Raw genomic sequence first — 13,862 nt, 5'->3', positions numbered from 1 at the left:
GAGCTCCTGCAGACCTGATGCCTGGCCAACAATAACCCCCTCCTCCCCTCCCCACCAACACGTGTGCCGTGAGCTTGCTTTATTGGTGTGGTCGGGCAGGTGGCTGACAAGTGTGCCCCACCCCCCGCCCCACCGTGCCTGTTGTGTCTGAGGCTGGCAGGCCGGGCAGGAGCACCTCGCAGACCTGGGCTCGGAGATCTCGTGCCCGACTGGGCCCCCTCCTGGCCAGGCCCACGCCGATGGCTGGGGCTCCTGTGGCGGCGAGGGCTTGAATGTGGGCCGACCTGTGCTCAGAAGTCCCCAAAGTTCACTGTGTAGGTCTCGGCTGTGGTGAATGGGAAATCTGGACCCATGACTGTCTCCTCCTCCTCCTCCAACTCGTCCACTTCCATCTCCTCCTCCTGGGGCCCCAGCTCTGTCCCAAACTCCGTCACCACCTCCGTGTAGGTCTCCGTCTCCGTTTCCGCCTCCTCCCAGCCCACTGTGGTGGTCTCGGGTGGAAAGTGCCAGGGCCCCGGGCTGGAGCTGGGGGCAGGCGAAGGGCTGAAGGTGGGGGAGGGGGTGGGGGGCAGCGTGGTGACTGGTGTCGGCGCCGCGAGTGTGGTGGGGCCCGCCGTGGCGTTGAGGCGCCGGAGCCGCATCTGTTCGCGCATGCGCAGCCGGTACTGCAAGCGGCGGCGCTGCAGACGCCGCTGCTGGGGTGTCATGGGGCGCGATGGATCAATGTGTGGGATGGGCCGGTTCCCGTTCATGGCCATGATCTCCCGGATGCGCTTCCAGTTGGAGCGGGCCAGGATGAAGTTGCACTGGGTGGCCCCAATATCATAGTCCACGTTGCAGGTCTTGGCGCTCGGGGTGTAGCCCTCCGCGTGAGCCGTCACGCGGTACTCACCCGGATTCAGGATGCGCCAGTAATCGCCACCGCCCGCTGCACAGAGAGGACAGGTTCTACTGCCCTGGACTCTCCCGTACCCCCAGCCTCCAGCCCTCCTCTCTGAGATGCCCCCGCCCCCCAAACTCCTGGCCCTCCCTGTGCCCAGGGTAGACCTTCCGGTGGGGACGCGGGGGATCAGGGCTCTGCCGGGCGTTGCCTTGCCACTGCCACACAGATCTGCTTGCCCGTACCCACATGCAGACAAGGTACCTGTCTTCACACCGTGGTTGATGCCACTCACGGAGATGGTGGCATTGGCGATGGGAATGCCCTGCTCGTCCGTCACAACGCCCTTGATGCCACGGTGAACCTGCAGGAGGAGGCAAGCGTGGACGTGCATGCCAAGGCCCCACGCATTCCAGCGGCTCCCCTGTCCGGTCCCTGCCCCTCTGGACAGGGCTCCCCCGCGATCCCCACCCAGCCCACATGCTGCCGTGCCCCCACCTGCTCCATGAAGGTGAGCAGGGCCTCTTTGTTGTTCTCCCACTCCCGGGGCAGCTCACTCTCATGAGGGAACTTGTCACAGCCCAGGTAGATGGAGAGCTCCAGGCAGTTGGTGTGCAGGTAGCTGAAGTCATTGATAGCTGTGCGGGGGGCAGACACGGAACCGCAGTCAGCCCTGTGCCTCGCCACGTCCCCCGCCTCGGCCCCTCCCAGGCTGACTTACTCCCAGACCGGGGGTTCCACTTGGCCCCGTTGACGATGCCCATGCCACTGGTGTAGTCCTGTGCCTGACAGCCTCCCCGGTAGGGCTCGGTCATGGTGAGGTGGGCAGAGGCATAGGAGATGGCCAGCCAGCGGAAGATGGCGTGGTCTGGGGTCTCCTGGGCCTCAGACACCTCATCCTCATCTTCTCCCCGGGCGGCTGCCATGGCCGCGGCCAGCAGTTGCTCTTGAGTGGGTGTTCGGGCCATGTCATAGGGGTAGGACACAAGCCGCTCCCCGCCGTTCAGGTTCGCCCCCAGCACGAAGGGGTTCTTTTCCATCCACGCAATGATAGCCCGGACCTCTGTGGATACCTGGGGGTGGCCAGGGCATGCGTCTGAGCTGTAGCCTCTATTACCCTCCCTGCCAGTACTCATGCCCCCTCTGTCCCCCCAGGCTTGTGCTGGCTCGGTCACCCACCAGCCCACCCCTCAAGTCCACAGCTCAGGACCCCAGGGTCCGGGCTGCTCCCCCAGGCATTACCGTGGCGTCTGGGGAGAGGTAGCGTTCAGGAATGGGCAGGTTATTGTTGGGGACCCGGTAGGGGACCCATTTCCTCTCCTCTGCTCCCCAGAGCACAGAGTTGAGATCTGGGAAGTCTTCGTAGATGTCAAAGCCCTCCTCAGTCCACAGCCCCATCGCCCAGTTCCCAAACTCAGAGCCCTGGAGGAACCGGTGGGTGTGGTGTCATCCGGCTCCGCCCCAACTCTCCCACCCCGCCCCGCCTCGCTGCCCCACCCGCCCACACAGCTTCTGGCCCCCACCGCCCCGCCCCACCCACCTACCATCTGTGCTGCCACCTCGTAGCCATCCGGGTTCAGTGAGGGTACCAGGTGGATGCGTGTGTCCTGCACCAGACTGCGCACACGGGGATTCCCGTCTCGGTACTCGCGGCAGAGGTACTGCATGAGGAGCAGCAGCAGCTCGCGGCCCAGCACCTCGTTGCCATGGATCCCGGCCGTGTATCTGAACTCGGGCTCCCCTGCAAGAGCAGGACCCTCAGCAACCACCAGGCCTCCTGACGCCCCGGGGAATCTGAGGAAGGACCCAGACTGGCTCACTCCCAGTAGGATGGGGGCAGATGACGCTTGTTGGCCCTGGCAAGGCACACTGGGACCCCAGAGAGGCTCCAAAGACAGGCAGAGGCCCAGCTGCAGTGCCAGAGCCTCGCCTCGAATCCCTGCCAGGGAGGGCCAGGCCTCCAGGGGTCCACGGGGCCCTCACCCAGCTCGTGATCCCCAGGGTTGTCCGAGATCTCCATGGCATAGATCTTGAGCCCGCGTGAGCTCTTCCCCAAGCTGTATGTGCGGGTGATAGTGGGGCACTCCTCGTTCACCACCTTCATCAGCTGGGCTCGGGAGAGAACACGGAGTTACGAAGCCCCCCACCCACCTCCCATGGAAGCGGTCCAGGCTGCGGGGAGGGCCAGGCCTCTCCACCGTCCTGGTCTGCACAGTGGGGAAAGCCTCTGTGGTAGGAGTGGGCCCTGAAGGCAACCCCAGCCCCTCTCCAGTCCTAGTGCCAGAGGGAGGGGCCCCCAGCTGAGCACTGGCTGGCGGCCCTCTCAGGGGGGCGTGTCTGGGATGGGAGCACTGGACACAAGCTCTGAGCCAGGGAACAAGCACCCCACCTGCCGCATGTCCTTGTAGCTGTGGTGCCGGAAGTCCAGGTTGTCAGTGGTCACGACCTCATTCTGTGTATAGTAGCTGTGGACAGCTGCGGGGGAGATGAGGGGGACAGGCAGGGCCCTGAGCTGTGCCAGCCAGCCCCCAGGTGGCCCCAGCCACCCCTCTGAGCCCTGCCGGCCCCCTGCACTCACGGGACATAGGACACCCCAGCACCTCCAGGCGCATGCACAGGCTGCCGTTCCAGGTGAGTGGGTAGACGCGGATGAAGCGGGCCACCACCGGCTCTGGGAGCTCGCTCAGCACAGGTGTGTCCTTGTCCACGTTCCCATGGAAGGTCTGGGGAGAGGCTGACCTCAGAGTAGCCCCCCACCCCTGCCAAGAGCCCACCCTCAGCCCAGATGGTGGGCGCAGAGCTGACAGCTTGAGTGCGCACCATTTCTTCATAGCCGTTGGTGTACATCGTCCACGTCTGGCTGTCGTTGCTGAAGCCCACGAAGAAGGACGTCACAAAGTCGTCACTGGGGAGCAGATGGCGGTCAGAGCAAGGCTGCCTTCCCTGCCCCAGGTCCTGGGCACTCAGGAGCCGAAGCCCCTTCTTCCGGACCTGAGAACTTAAGAGCTAGCAGGGCTGTATGGTGCTTGAGCTGGCCCTGGGAGTGGCTCCCCTGCCCACTATGTGCCACGGAGGGGTGATTGGGGACAGGGCCCCTAAATGGCCCCCTGGAATGTCCCATCCACCCCTCACGTACTGGATGCTGGAGTCACGGCCCTGGGTGATGACACCTGTGAACTTGGTGGTCCTTCTGGTGTCCACCTCGATCCACTGGGTCTGAGCGTCATCCTCAGCACACCACGCCCCGTCATAGTAATCGTCCTCGGTGGCACCGGCCTGTTGGGGGCAGTGGGGAGAATAAGCGGTTGCAAGAGCCCCGTGCTCGTGCTCAGCCGCAAGATGGGCCCATCCCAACACCCACCTGAATGTTGAGCCGGCCGCGCTGGGCCCCCAGGCCGTGGCGCAGCATGGAGGAGGCCCGGATCTGGTTGTCCTCAATGCGATGGGACTCCATCCCGATGGGGGGACACTCTGGGGACATAGCACCCGAAGAATGGTGGCCCACTGGCTTGGTCACTCCCTCCACCAAACCCAGAACAAGGAGCCCAGAGCCCACCCCCCTTACATCAGGAGACGCCAGTCAGGGCAGCTCCACCTCAACATGTGCTTCCCCTGCTGGGACTCGGCTTCCTCATCTGGAGCGTGGGCAGATGATGCCAGCTCCAAAGGGCCACGGGCTCACATGAAACCACAGGCAACAGCCACCCCAGAGCTCAGCCACTCACAGGCATCATCCATATCAGGACCTTGTGCTGTGAGTTGTCCCCTAGGCTTCATCCCAGGGCAGAGACACTCCAGCACCTCTCCCTCCCTTCTGGGCCCCAAGAATTTAAGAGCAAGGAAGAGTTCTGGAGACCTGAAGCACTACCAGGAAATCCAGGTTTGCGACCTACATGTGACTTTGGGTCTTTTGCCCCCACCTCCTTTACCCTGCTGCCGCTGTGGGGACCCCAGCCCCCATACCCACCTCTCAGCACCCTCACACAGCCCCAGCTGCCCCACATACCCTCCAGTCCACACACCCATCTGCAGCCCCCTCCACACCCCAGCCCCCAACCCCCACTCATTCCCCAGCCCCCCCACACCCATCTGCAGCCTCTGGGCCCCTCACTCACTGACTCTTTCTGTTGGAGCCCACTCTTCCTCCAGCTCCTCACCCTTCCGGGGTCCTGGAGGCAACAAAGGGAGGAAGTGGGGCAGAGGGTCCTGGAGCCTCAGGAATCCACTTGCTCTCCCATAGGGATCCCAGCTGTATGGGTCCAGCCCCCGGGCACACACCTTTGTGGTCTTTGCCCTTCTCCATGGCCCATTTGTCATCTGTCTCCTCCTCCTTGGGGCCACCTCCCTCCTTTTTGGGTTTCTCTGAATGGTGGAAGGTGGAAGAAGCCTGTCATCTTAGCCCCGGGCTTCAGGGGGCATGGATGTGGGGCTGAGGGCAGGGGGCTGGAGTCAGACCTGCACTGGGGGCAGGGAGCTGGAGTGGGGGCCAGGCCTGCACCGGGGGCAGGGGGCAGGCGTGGGGGGCAGGCCTGCACCGGGGGCAGGGGGCAGGCGTGGGGGGCAGGCCTGCACTGGGGGCAGGGGGCAGGCCTGGGGGGCACTCCTACACCGGGGGCAGGGAGCTGGGGTGGGGGGCAGGCCTGCACCGGGGGCAGGGGGCTGGTGTGGGGGGCAGGCCTGCACTGGGCGTTGGGCTGGTGGTGGGAACAGCTTGTTTCCACTCACTCAGCTTCTCTTTCTCTTCATCTGTGTCCAGCTCATTGTCGGGTTTCCTGGGTCTGGGAGGCCCGAAGTAATAGTCCACTGTGGGGAGGGAGAGCCTTGCTGAGGTGGCCCAGATGCTGCCCCAGGGTCCCCACTGTGAGCCAGAGACTGGACAGGACTGAGGGCGAGGTGAAGAAGTGGGATCGGGGTGGGCCTTTAGACAGAGATGAGGAGGGAGGGGCTCCTGAGGGGAGGCCAGCTAGTCACAGACAGAATGGGCAAGACCCTGGGACGTCACCAGCCTGGCCTGGGAGGGCCTGGCCTGGGGAAAGGCAGGCCAGGCTGGGCAGGGGGTGGGACACACGCAGGATGGGCCTCAAGTAACACCTGACACCTGTGGCCAGGAAGGGGCGGACTTGAGTGAGAGCTGAGCTGGGGCCAAGAGATTGTTGGGGACCTGGGGGCAGGTCAAGGGCGGGGACCGACTCAGGCCCCCATAGAAGGGGATGCAGGAGGGAGAGAAAAGCGCTGGCCTCAGCCCACAGGATGGGAGCAGAGGACAGAGAGGGAAACCCCAGGGGGCCAGGAGGCACCAGCCCAAGGGAGGAGAGCAGACTGGGCTGCGAGCCCAAGTGGGCATGGAGGGGAGGGGTGGCAGGGCATTGGGGATGCATCTCCCACTGAGCTACTGGAACCAGGGGTGTGGCAGGCAGGGCACTCACTGTCATCATAGTGGGGGATCACGTAACCGTCCCCATAGTCAGGAGGCAGCAGGGGCGGCAGAGGCTTCAGAGGAGGCTCTGTGGAGGTGGGAGGCAGGGGTGGGTCCAGAGCCCTCTCCCTCTGTGCCTGGCACCCTTCCCTCCCCCCCGGCTGCCCCCATCCTACCGATCCTCTCCGTGGGGGCCTCGAGCCCCGGCCCAGCTGGCTCAGCCTTCTCCTCAGGGCGCTCAGGCCAGAGCCGCTCGGGCCTCCTCCTGCTTGGGGGTGGCCGGGGCTGCTTCTGGCGCCGGATGTACTCAACTGAGGGGGAGGGTGGGCTCTGAGCCAGTCCAACTCCCCCCCCCCCACCGCCCCAGACAGCAGTGGGGCCGGGAGGGCAGGGCCCCAGGTGAACCGACCACCAGTGGGTCCCCAGGCCAGGGGTCACAGTCCAGATGGGGGCAGAGGGGGGCCTACTCACAATCCTCATAGTCCTCCCTCTCTATCTGGTCATTGTAGTCCAATGTGGGCGGCTCGGTCTCCTCCTCTGGCTCTGTGGGAAATGCTCATGGGTGCCTTGTTGAAGACACTCACAGATGCCCCGGCCTGGGCCCATCCTGGAAACCCAGCTGGCCAAGGCAATCGGTCCCTCAGAGCCAATTGAGTATCTCCCACTCACCAGACTGGCGATCCAAATCCGTTTCTCCCGGACCCGGCCAAGGACTTGGGAGGGCCCCTTCTGCAACAGAAACCCCAGAGGCAGGTGGATGGGAAGCCTGCCCTGAGCCCTCACTGTGCATGGAGCCAGACCTGGGTCCTGCCGACAGTGCCCGATGCCTGACATGGCTCCCAGGAGGCCTGGGCCGCTCTGGATTTGGCCACCCTGATGGCGCCCCCACAGCCAGAGAGCTGGAGGGCTTTCCAGGAAGCCCAGGCCCTGCTGTCTGGTCCAACAGCCATGCAGGAGGATGGCTCCGGTGGGGCTCAGGGGACAGATCCCAGGACAGTAGATGGCAAAGCCCGGCCATGAGGCTGCCAAGCACCCCCTACTGGGCCGGGGTGAGGGGTGACCGCTGCACCGAGGGGGCTCCCACCCAATTGCTACGTTCATGACAATGACGAGGCTCCAGAGCCCACCCTGTCCAAGCGGCCCTTGGGATCTGCAGGAAGCCGAGCCCAGGGAACCCCGCCCCCGCCCCACCTCCCAGTAGCCTGGGAGGTCAAAGCCCCACAACCCCAGGAGGGGCCTGCACACACCTCCCTCCTGGGGCAGCATCTCAGGGCTGGAGCTGGGAGGCAGGGGCAATGGCCACCATGGGGTTTCTTCTGAGGGGGTCAGGGTGGGGGGCCTCTTCCCGGCCAAGGGCTTCTTGGTGGCCTTGGGTGGCTTCTCCTTGGGCTTCTTGGTGGCCTTGGGTGGCTTCTCCTTGGGCTTCTTGGTGGCCTTGGGTGGCTTCTCCTTGGGTTTCTTGGTGGCCTTGGGTGGCTTCTCCTTGGGCTTCTTGGGTGGCCTGAGGGGCCCCTCCAGGGGCTGCTTGGTCGACTTGGGGCCTTTGGCTTTTTTCCCTTTCTTCCCTTTGTCTTTGGCCTTTTCCAGAGGTGCTGTCGTAAATGCAGATTGAGGTCAAATCAATGGAGTCCTCACTCTGTGCCCCACATGGCTGCCCCAAGGTGCCCACAACCTGCGCACATGGCCTCCTTTGGTCCTGGTTCTTGGACTGGGAAACTGAGAGGTTAAGTCACTTGGCCTCATGGAGGAGCTGGGATTGGAACCCATGCCTAACGTCCGCAAGTCTCTGATGCCAACACCGTATCTTGGCCCAGGACACAGGCTCTCACCCTCCCACCTGCCAAACTCAACAGAGGACCCTCATCATCCTCTTCTCCCCCACATGTCCAGTCAGCTGGTCAGGGAGCGTTACACTGTGCCGGGCACGGAAGGGGCAGAGACGTGACTCAGCCACCCAGGCCTCGGGGGTGGCCCGGCCTAAAGGGGGAGGAGGTCTCATCCCCACCAGCTGTCACATGCACTGGAAGACATGGGTCTGGAGCCTCCCTGAAGCTCCCTGCAGGGTCAAGAAAAGCTTCAGAGAAAAGGGCCACTCATGTCCCTTCAAGAAGTAAGAGGTCTGGGGTAGGTAGGGGGTCCTGGGGCCACACAGAGGACGGAGGGACTGGCAGGCACTGTAGCTGCTCACCCATCTCAGAGTCTGTGGAGGAAGTGGGAGCAGGGCAGGGGGCTGTCTGTGGGAATCCCCCAGCCCCCCAGTAAATGCTGTGCAGGACTTAATGGGGGACAGTGGCCACAAGGCCTAAACCACAGAAACATTTACAAAACGCACACAGTCAGGAGAAACGGGGCCGCCACAGTGGCATCCAAGAGGCCAGGACAGTGAGTCTGGAATGTGAAGTAGAGGTGGGGGGAGGCCATGTCCTAGGACCCGCCCCCCAAGGGGAGGGGAAGGAGCCAGGAAAGATCTAGAAGGAGACCCAGGGGAGGGGCAGCTGACCTCGGGAATGATGGACGGTACCCTCGAGTCTTCTGGGAGAGGGAGATCAACAGGACCCTTGCCCCCCCAGAAAGCCACCATAAACAGCTGAGATTTATTGACAGTGGATTATGTAAGAGGGCCCTGGGCTGGCCGCCCCGGTAATACACTACCTCGTCTAAGTCACATGGCCACGGAAACCACTCTGCCCGCTGCTCCCGGCTGCCTTGTGGGGAGGGGTCTTCATAGCCCCTCACCTGCCTCTGTGTTCCCGGAAGGGGAGGCCTCCCAAGGAAAGTCTGAGGCTGGGACTGGTGGAGGCGCGGGCATGGCCAGGGTGTGCCACAAACAGGCCTGCCTAGGGCATTAGGGCAGTTCACAGGACAGGTCTGGGGAGGGGGCAGCAATGTCCCCAGGGGGCTCAATCCTCGCCCCTCTGGGGGCTGGCGGTGTGAGACCCCGACGACCCAAACCACTGGGCAGCAGAGCTGCGGGAGGTGCCTCCATGCGCAAAGGGCCACAAGCCAGCACTGACCTCTGCCTGGCACCGGGTCCCGCCAGACATCTGGGCTCTCTCCTGCCTTCCAGAGCCCTTGCTCACGCCGGGCAGGCTGGACAGCTGCCAAAGCCCTGCCATTCTCACCTGAGGTGCAGGGCGCCCCAAGGCCCCCCATCACTCTGTGGGCCTCCCCCAGGCGTGCCCCTAGGGGTCTTACCCTCTTTGGCCGCCCCCGGAGGCTCCCCCGGCTTGCCCCCCGACTGGGCTTTGCGGACGCGCGGGGTGGGCTCCGGGGGCGGTGGGGCCTCCATGTCGTCCTCCCGGGTCTCGGCCTCCAGCTCCGACAGGAAGCCCTCGAGGAACTCCTCGATCTCGTCGTCGGTCAGCACCGTCTGCGGGCGCCCCCCGGGGCACAGCGCCAGCAGCGCCAGGAGGCAGCCGAGGAGGGGCGCCCCGCGCACGGCCGCCATGGCCGGGGCTCGCGTGGGGGCCGGGAGCGCGGGGGACTCCGGGGTGGTCGGGGGCCTCCAAGGAACTGCCGGCGGCTGGGAGCTCCGGCCCCGCGTGGCGCGCTCCCGCGCGGACCGCCTCTCCAAAGCTCCAGTGGCGGCCGGGGCTTCCGGAGCCGGCTCCCCCCACCCCTGGGGAAGGAGGAGGAGGAGGAGGAGCCGGGCGTGTACTGAGGGGCTGCGGAGGAGGGCGGGGGGGGGGAGGGGGGGGGTGGCGGCGAGCTGTCCCGGCGCCGCGCGCCTGGCACTTTCCGAAGCGGTAACTGGGACCGCCTCCGTCAGGGGCCTGAGGCCTGCGCCTAGGAAGGAGGGCCTGGGGTGGGGGTGGGGGGCGGTGGAGGGAGGTCCCGAGGGCGCAGGTCCGAGGGGTCCGATGCCCGCCCCTCACCCCCGCCCTCGCCAGAACCGTCTGGGACCTGGAGGCGAGGAACCGGCACCCGGCCCGCCCGGAGGGGTCCGGAGCCCTGACGGCAGAGCCCAGCCGCGGCGTCTGGCCTCCGAGATCCTCCACACACACACAACCCCCGCCCCCCGCCCCAATCTCAGGGCGAGCCCACCCTTCCCTCTCTCTGGAGGCTTGGCCTGCAGCTCTGCCAACTGTCACAGCTTTCTTTCAGACGGCTAACTTCCCGGGTGCATGGGCCCTGTGCTGGTTCGCGGGGAAGGATGGCGCTTCGGGGCCTCACTCTGGTGGGAGGCAGGTGCAGACGTGCCCTGGGTGCCCTCCAACTGCTTTGCTGGGGTAGGGGCTCTCCAGGCAACGCCCCTCCCCCAGCTCCTGGCCCAGGAGGGCAAATTTGAGAGGGGGCAGAGTCCTTTCCATTTTATTAAAGTGTGTGTATAATTCCCAGGAATGGGGCTCAGCAGTCCCACAGTGATTTCCGTACAAGGTCAAGGGTTTCTTGCCCACGCCTACTTCCCGATGGCCTGGGGATCACTTAGGTCCCAGCAGTCCACTTATCTGGCCTCTCCTGAAAATGGTGCAGCTGCAGGTTAAGCCAGATCAGATTGAAGGATGATTTTAGGGGCAGTGCCTGTGAACCCAGCTCCATGTGGAAGATGTGGGGGCCACGAAGGCAAAGTGAACCAGATTCCACCCCTGAGGAGCCAGCTGGGAGAGAAGACATGTGCCTTCAACCCAATCCAACCCAACCAAGCTGTGTGCTGGGATATGCCGTGGGAACAGTCCCTCGGCACTGATGGGGGGGCACTAATGGCCCTGGTTGGGTCCCCCCCCCCAACCATTTTTACTGTTTCTTGCAGTGAGCACTGCCTCACCTCTGGACACACATTGCTTCCCCAGCAGCTCAGATCCCAGTGAGGACAAACAGCCGTTCCCCTCGCTCCTCCTACCAGAACTGCTTTTTAAACTCTATCCAGTGGCTCCAGCCACCGCATGGACCTGGGGGCACATATACTGGGCAGAGAATGTCAGGACCAGCCCAGGTCATCTGCATGGCTGCCAGCAAAGTTCAGAAATCCCACAGTAGATCGTGTCTGTCATGGGTGCAGGCACAGGAAATCATCACATGGCGGGCCTGGTGTTTCCATAGCCTTCTAGAAGGGCAGATGTTGGCTGGCGCCAAACGGGCATCCACCTGTGGCCAGAGCTCCCAGGGCAGAAGACATGCGGAAGCCAGAAGATGCACGCCTGGACTCCATGGTCAAGTCTAGCAGCAGAGCCCTGAGCCACGGTGGTCTGTGAGGGTTTGACCTGGTGAGGTCGTTGGGAAAACCCAGCGCCCCCCCCCCCCCCCACTGGGTGGTCGACAGGCAGAGTGCAGAGCTTGGACCAAAGGGAAAGAGGACGAGCCGGTCAGGAAGCCTTGGGTCGGCAGGCAGCTGTGGCCAGCCTGAGGGACACTGCAGGGGCAGCTGGCTCAGCCCGGGGACCAGGCAGGACTCAGGGAGGGTCTGCGTGTCTCCTGCTCAAGGCCCTTCCTTCACTTCTCACCGGCTCATCCTCGTTCATGCTTAAAAGGGCAGTGGGACCATGTCAAGAACTGGTCACTCAGGTGGGGTCCCAGCTCTGCCCTCCCGGCCATCTGATGGCACCAAGTGACCCCACGACTCCGCAGCCCCAAGGTGCAGAGCAGGACTGTGCCCGTGCCGCACCTGGCACCACATCAGCACTGACGACACGCCAGCTCCCAGCTCCTGCCATGTCCCTTCAGAGAGCAAGCCCCCCCACCTGAGCCCCCAGCCCGGCCCCCTGTGCCTCCTGTCCCTGCACAGACTTGCCCTGTCACGTGTCCCCAGGCTGGTCCTGGTGGCAGAAGGGATGAAGCAAGCAAGCTCTTACCCGCAAATGTCCTCTGTGAGCCTCTGAATCATCATTCTTGAAACTTTGTCTTGGAATTTGCTCTTTTGGCCCCCAGTTGAGTGTGTCCAGCAGAGAGGCTCAGGCCGGGATTGGGGGGGGGGGGCGGGTGGTCTGAGGAACGTCACTTCCCTGGGAATGTTCCTGAGTTCAGCTGGCTCACACATGGATCAGATTTGGGCCCAACATCCTCTGCCAGGGAAAATAGAAACCATGAAAAAAATGAGAAAGGAATAGAGAGAAGCTTTTCCTCAGCCACAGTGAGTCACCAACAGGAACATGAGCAAAAAGCCTCGTGGGGAGCTGGGCAGGGTGGGGCAGGGAGTTGGGGGCCCTCGGCCCCCAAGCGTCTGGCCAGGTGGAGAGGAGGGGGTGAGTGCCTTCCATGCCAGGCCAGTACCCTCCAACCCTGCTCAGTGGGCAGGGCTGGGACCCCACTTAACTTTAAGACTCACACCCAGGAAGTCCCTAAACCCGGGCCCAGGTTCCACCTGGGGGGCAGGGAGGCAGCACAAGGCCTGCAGTGGCTGCCACTCACCCTTCCAGGGTCCAGCGCCCCTGCTCCTGGGCAGGGCATTCATATCCGTGTCCAGGGGCTCTCGTGAGCTAGTCTGGGGGGTCTGCCGGGCACCCTGGCTTCTGAACCTCCATGTCCAGCTTCCTACGAGAGGCCCCGGCCTTCCCCCTCACTCCCAGGGAGGGTCTGCCCAAGGGGCCACAGCAGGACTGGGCTCGACAGGGAAGAGGGTGACATCTCCCTGGGTGGGGGGGGGCCTACCCTCGCTGCCTCCGGAGAGAGAAAGGAGAGCTCTTAGGGATCCTGTGGGCTGGGGTGGGGGGGTCCATGGAGCTCCCCTGCAGCCACGTGAGGGTGAGGCTGGGCATGCCAGGCTGGGGTCGGTCCTGTGTGGCCCTGGGAGCCGAAGTGCACTGCTGAGGGCTACTGAGAACCACGCCTCAAGGGCTGCCAGCCAGGGTAGGTTCTCTGGAGAGACAGCCCGAGGGGTGCCCCAGCCAGGGTCAGGAACAGGGGCCCTCAGGGCAGCAGTGAGGCCCACCTGAGAGGAGTGGGTGGGTGGGGCAGACACCCTGCAGACTGCAGTGGACGGGGGGGGGGGGGGGGGGGGGGGGGAGATGTGTGGGCAGAGCTGTCCCCTGTGGGGGATGCCACGGCCACTTTGCCCCATTCAGTAGTGCCCTGTCCCCCCAGCAGGGTGCGGTGTGAGCCACAAACTCCCACATTGGAGGAGGCGAGGAGGTGGAGAAGAACAGGAAAGAAAGAATGGAACCCTCTTTCCCATCTGGTGAGGTCAGCCCCACAGGGGTGGGGAGGGAAATGGAAGCTTTGATCTGGGTCTGAAGGGATTGGCCTGGGACAGGAGGGAGAGGAGATTTCCCAGGAGTCAGTCTTAGGCCTGTGACCTTGAACACTTGGGTTGACTAGTCTGCAAGAGGAGGGTGGCTCCAGGACCACCAGGGCCCCCTCCCCCAACAGGAAGGGAGTCCCATTGGGGACGGTCCCCAAGGAGCAGGGTTAGCATCTGTGTTTGCAGCTCGGACAGCTAGGGCCTTGAGGCAGGGCTGGCCTGGGCCTTGAGAAGCATGAGGGTCAGTCCCATCCTGGGGCACCCCGGGTGACCTTGGCTCGGTCCCCCCCCCCCCCACACCTCAGGGTTCCTTCTTTCCAAATGTGGGTCATCCACATAAGCACTAATTTTGCACATCTAGGTAATGGGGGGGCATGGTGTGGGGGTCAGGG

General features: G+C 64.1%; 1 protein-coding gene across 2 annotated transcripts; it reads right to left on the bottom strand.

Annotated features, from left to right (window-relative positions):
* Positions 1 to 64: 64 nt before the first annotated feature.
* AEBP1 (AE binding protein 1) lies at positions 65 to 10,298 on the bottom strand. Of its 2 annotated transcripts, XM_043588337.1 has the most exons (21): positions 9,492 to 10,298; positions 7,544 to 7,888; positions 6,966 to 7,025; positions 6,768 to 6,839; positions 6,473 to 6,607; positions 6,307 to 6,384; positions 5,606 to 5,683; positions 5,159 to 5,242; positions 4,996 to 5,049; positions 4,242 to 4,351; positions 4,017 to 4,156; positions 3,701 to 3,785; positions 3,459 to 3,603; positions 3,270 to 3,355; positions 2,864 to 2,987; positions 2,425 to 2,621; positions 2,123 to 2,302; positions 1,602 to 1,953; positions 1,379 to 1,518; positions 1,145 to 1,244; positions 65 to 928 (listed from the first exon to the last, which is right to left on the bottom strand). In XM_043588337.1, exons 1-21 carry the CDS (start codon positions 9,742 to 9,744, stop codon positions 291 to 293), a joined length of 3,456 nt encoding a protein of 1,151 aa, XP_043444272.1. In that variant the 5' UTR covers positions 9,745 to 10,298; the 3' UTR covers positions 65 to 290. The 2 variants fall into 2 exon arrangements, with proteins under 2 accessions (XP_043444272.1, XP_043444273.1); XM_043588338.1 differs by lacking the exon at positions 5,159 to 5,242 and having other exon boundaries at positions 9,492 to 9,912.
* Positions 10,299 to 13,862: the final 3,564 nt, after the last annotated feature.

The sequence above is a fragment of the Prionailurus bengalensis genome, chromosome A2, assembly GCF_016509475.1.
Source record: "Prionailurus bengalensis isolate Pbe53 chromosome A2, Fcat_Pben_1.1_paternal_pri, whole genome shotgun sequence".
Classification (NCBI taxonomy): domain Eukaryota; kingdom Metazoa; phylum Chordata; class Mammalia; order Carnivora; family Felidae; genus Prionailurus; species Prionailurus bengalensis.
Note: the sequence above shows the minus strand (reverse complement) of the source record. Positions and strands in the feature narration are given on the sequence as shown.

Bases quoted from the DNA above. Each gene is read 5' to 3' on its own strand.
- AEBP1 (XM_043588337.1), bottom strand. From the start codon at position 9,744: ATGGCGGCCGTGCGCGGGGCGCCCCTCCTCGGCTGCCTCCTGGCGCTG. The intron at 2,303-2,424 runs GTAGGTGGGTGG...CGGTTCCTCCAG, and splicing joins ACGAGGTGGCAGCACAGATG to GGCTCTGAGTTTGGGAACTG. The intron at 1,954-2,122 runs GTAATGCCTGGG...GGCCACCCCCAG, and splicing joins ACCTCTCCCCAGACGCCACG to GTATCCACAGAGGTCCGGGC.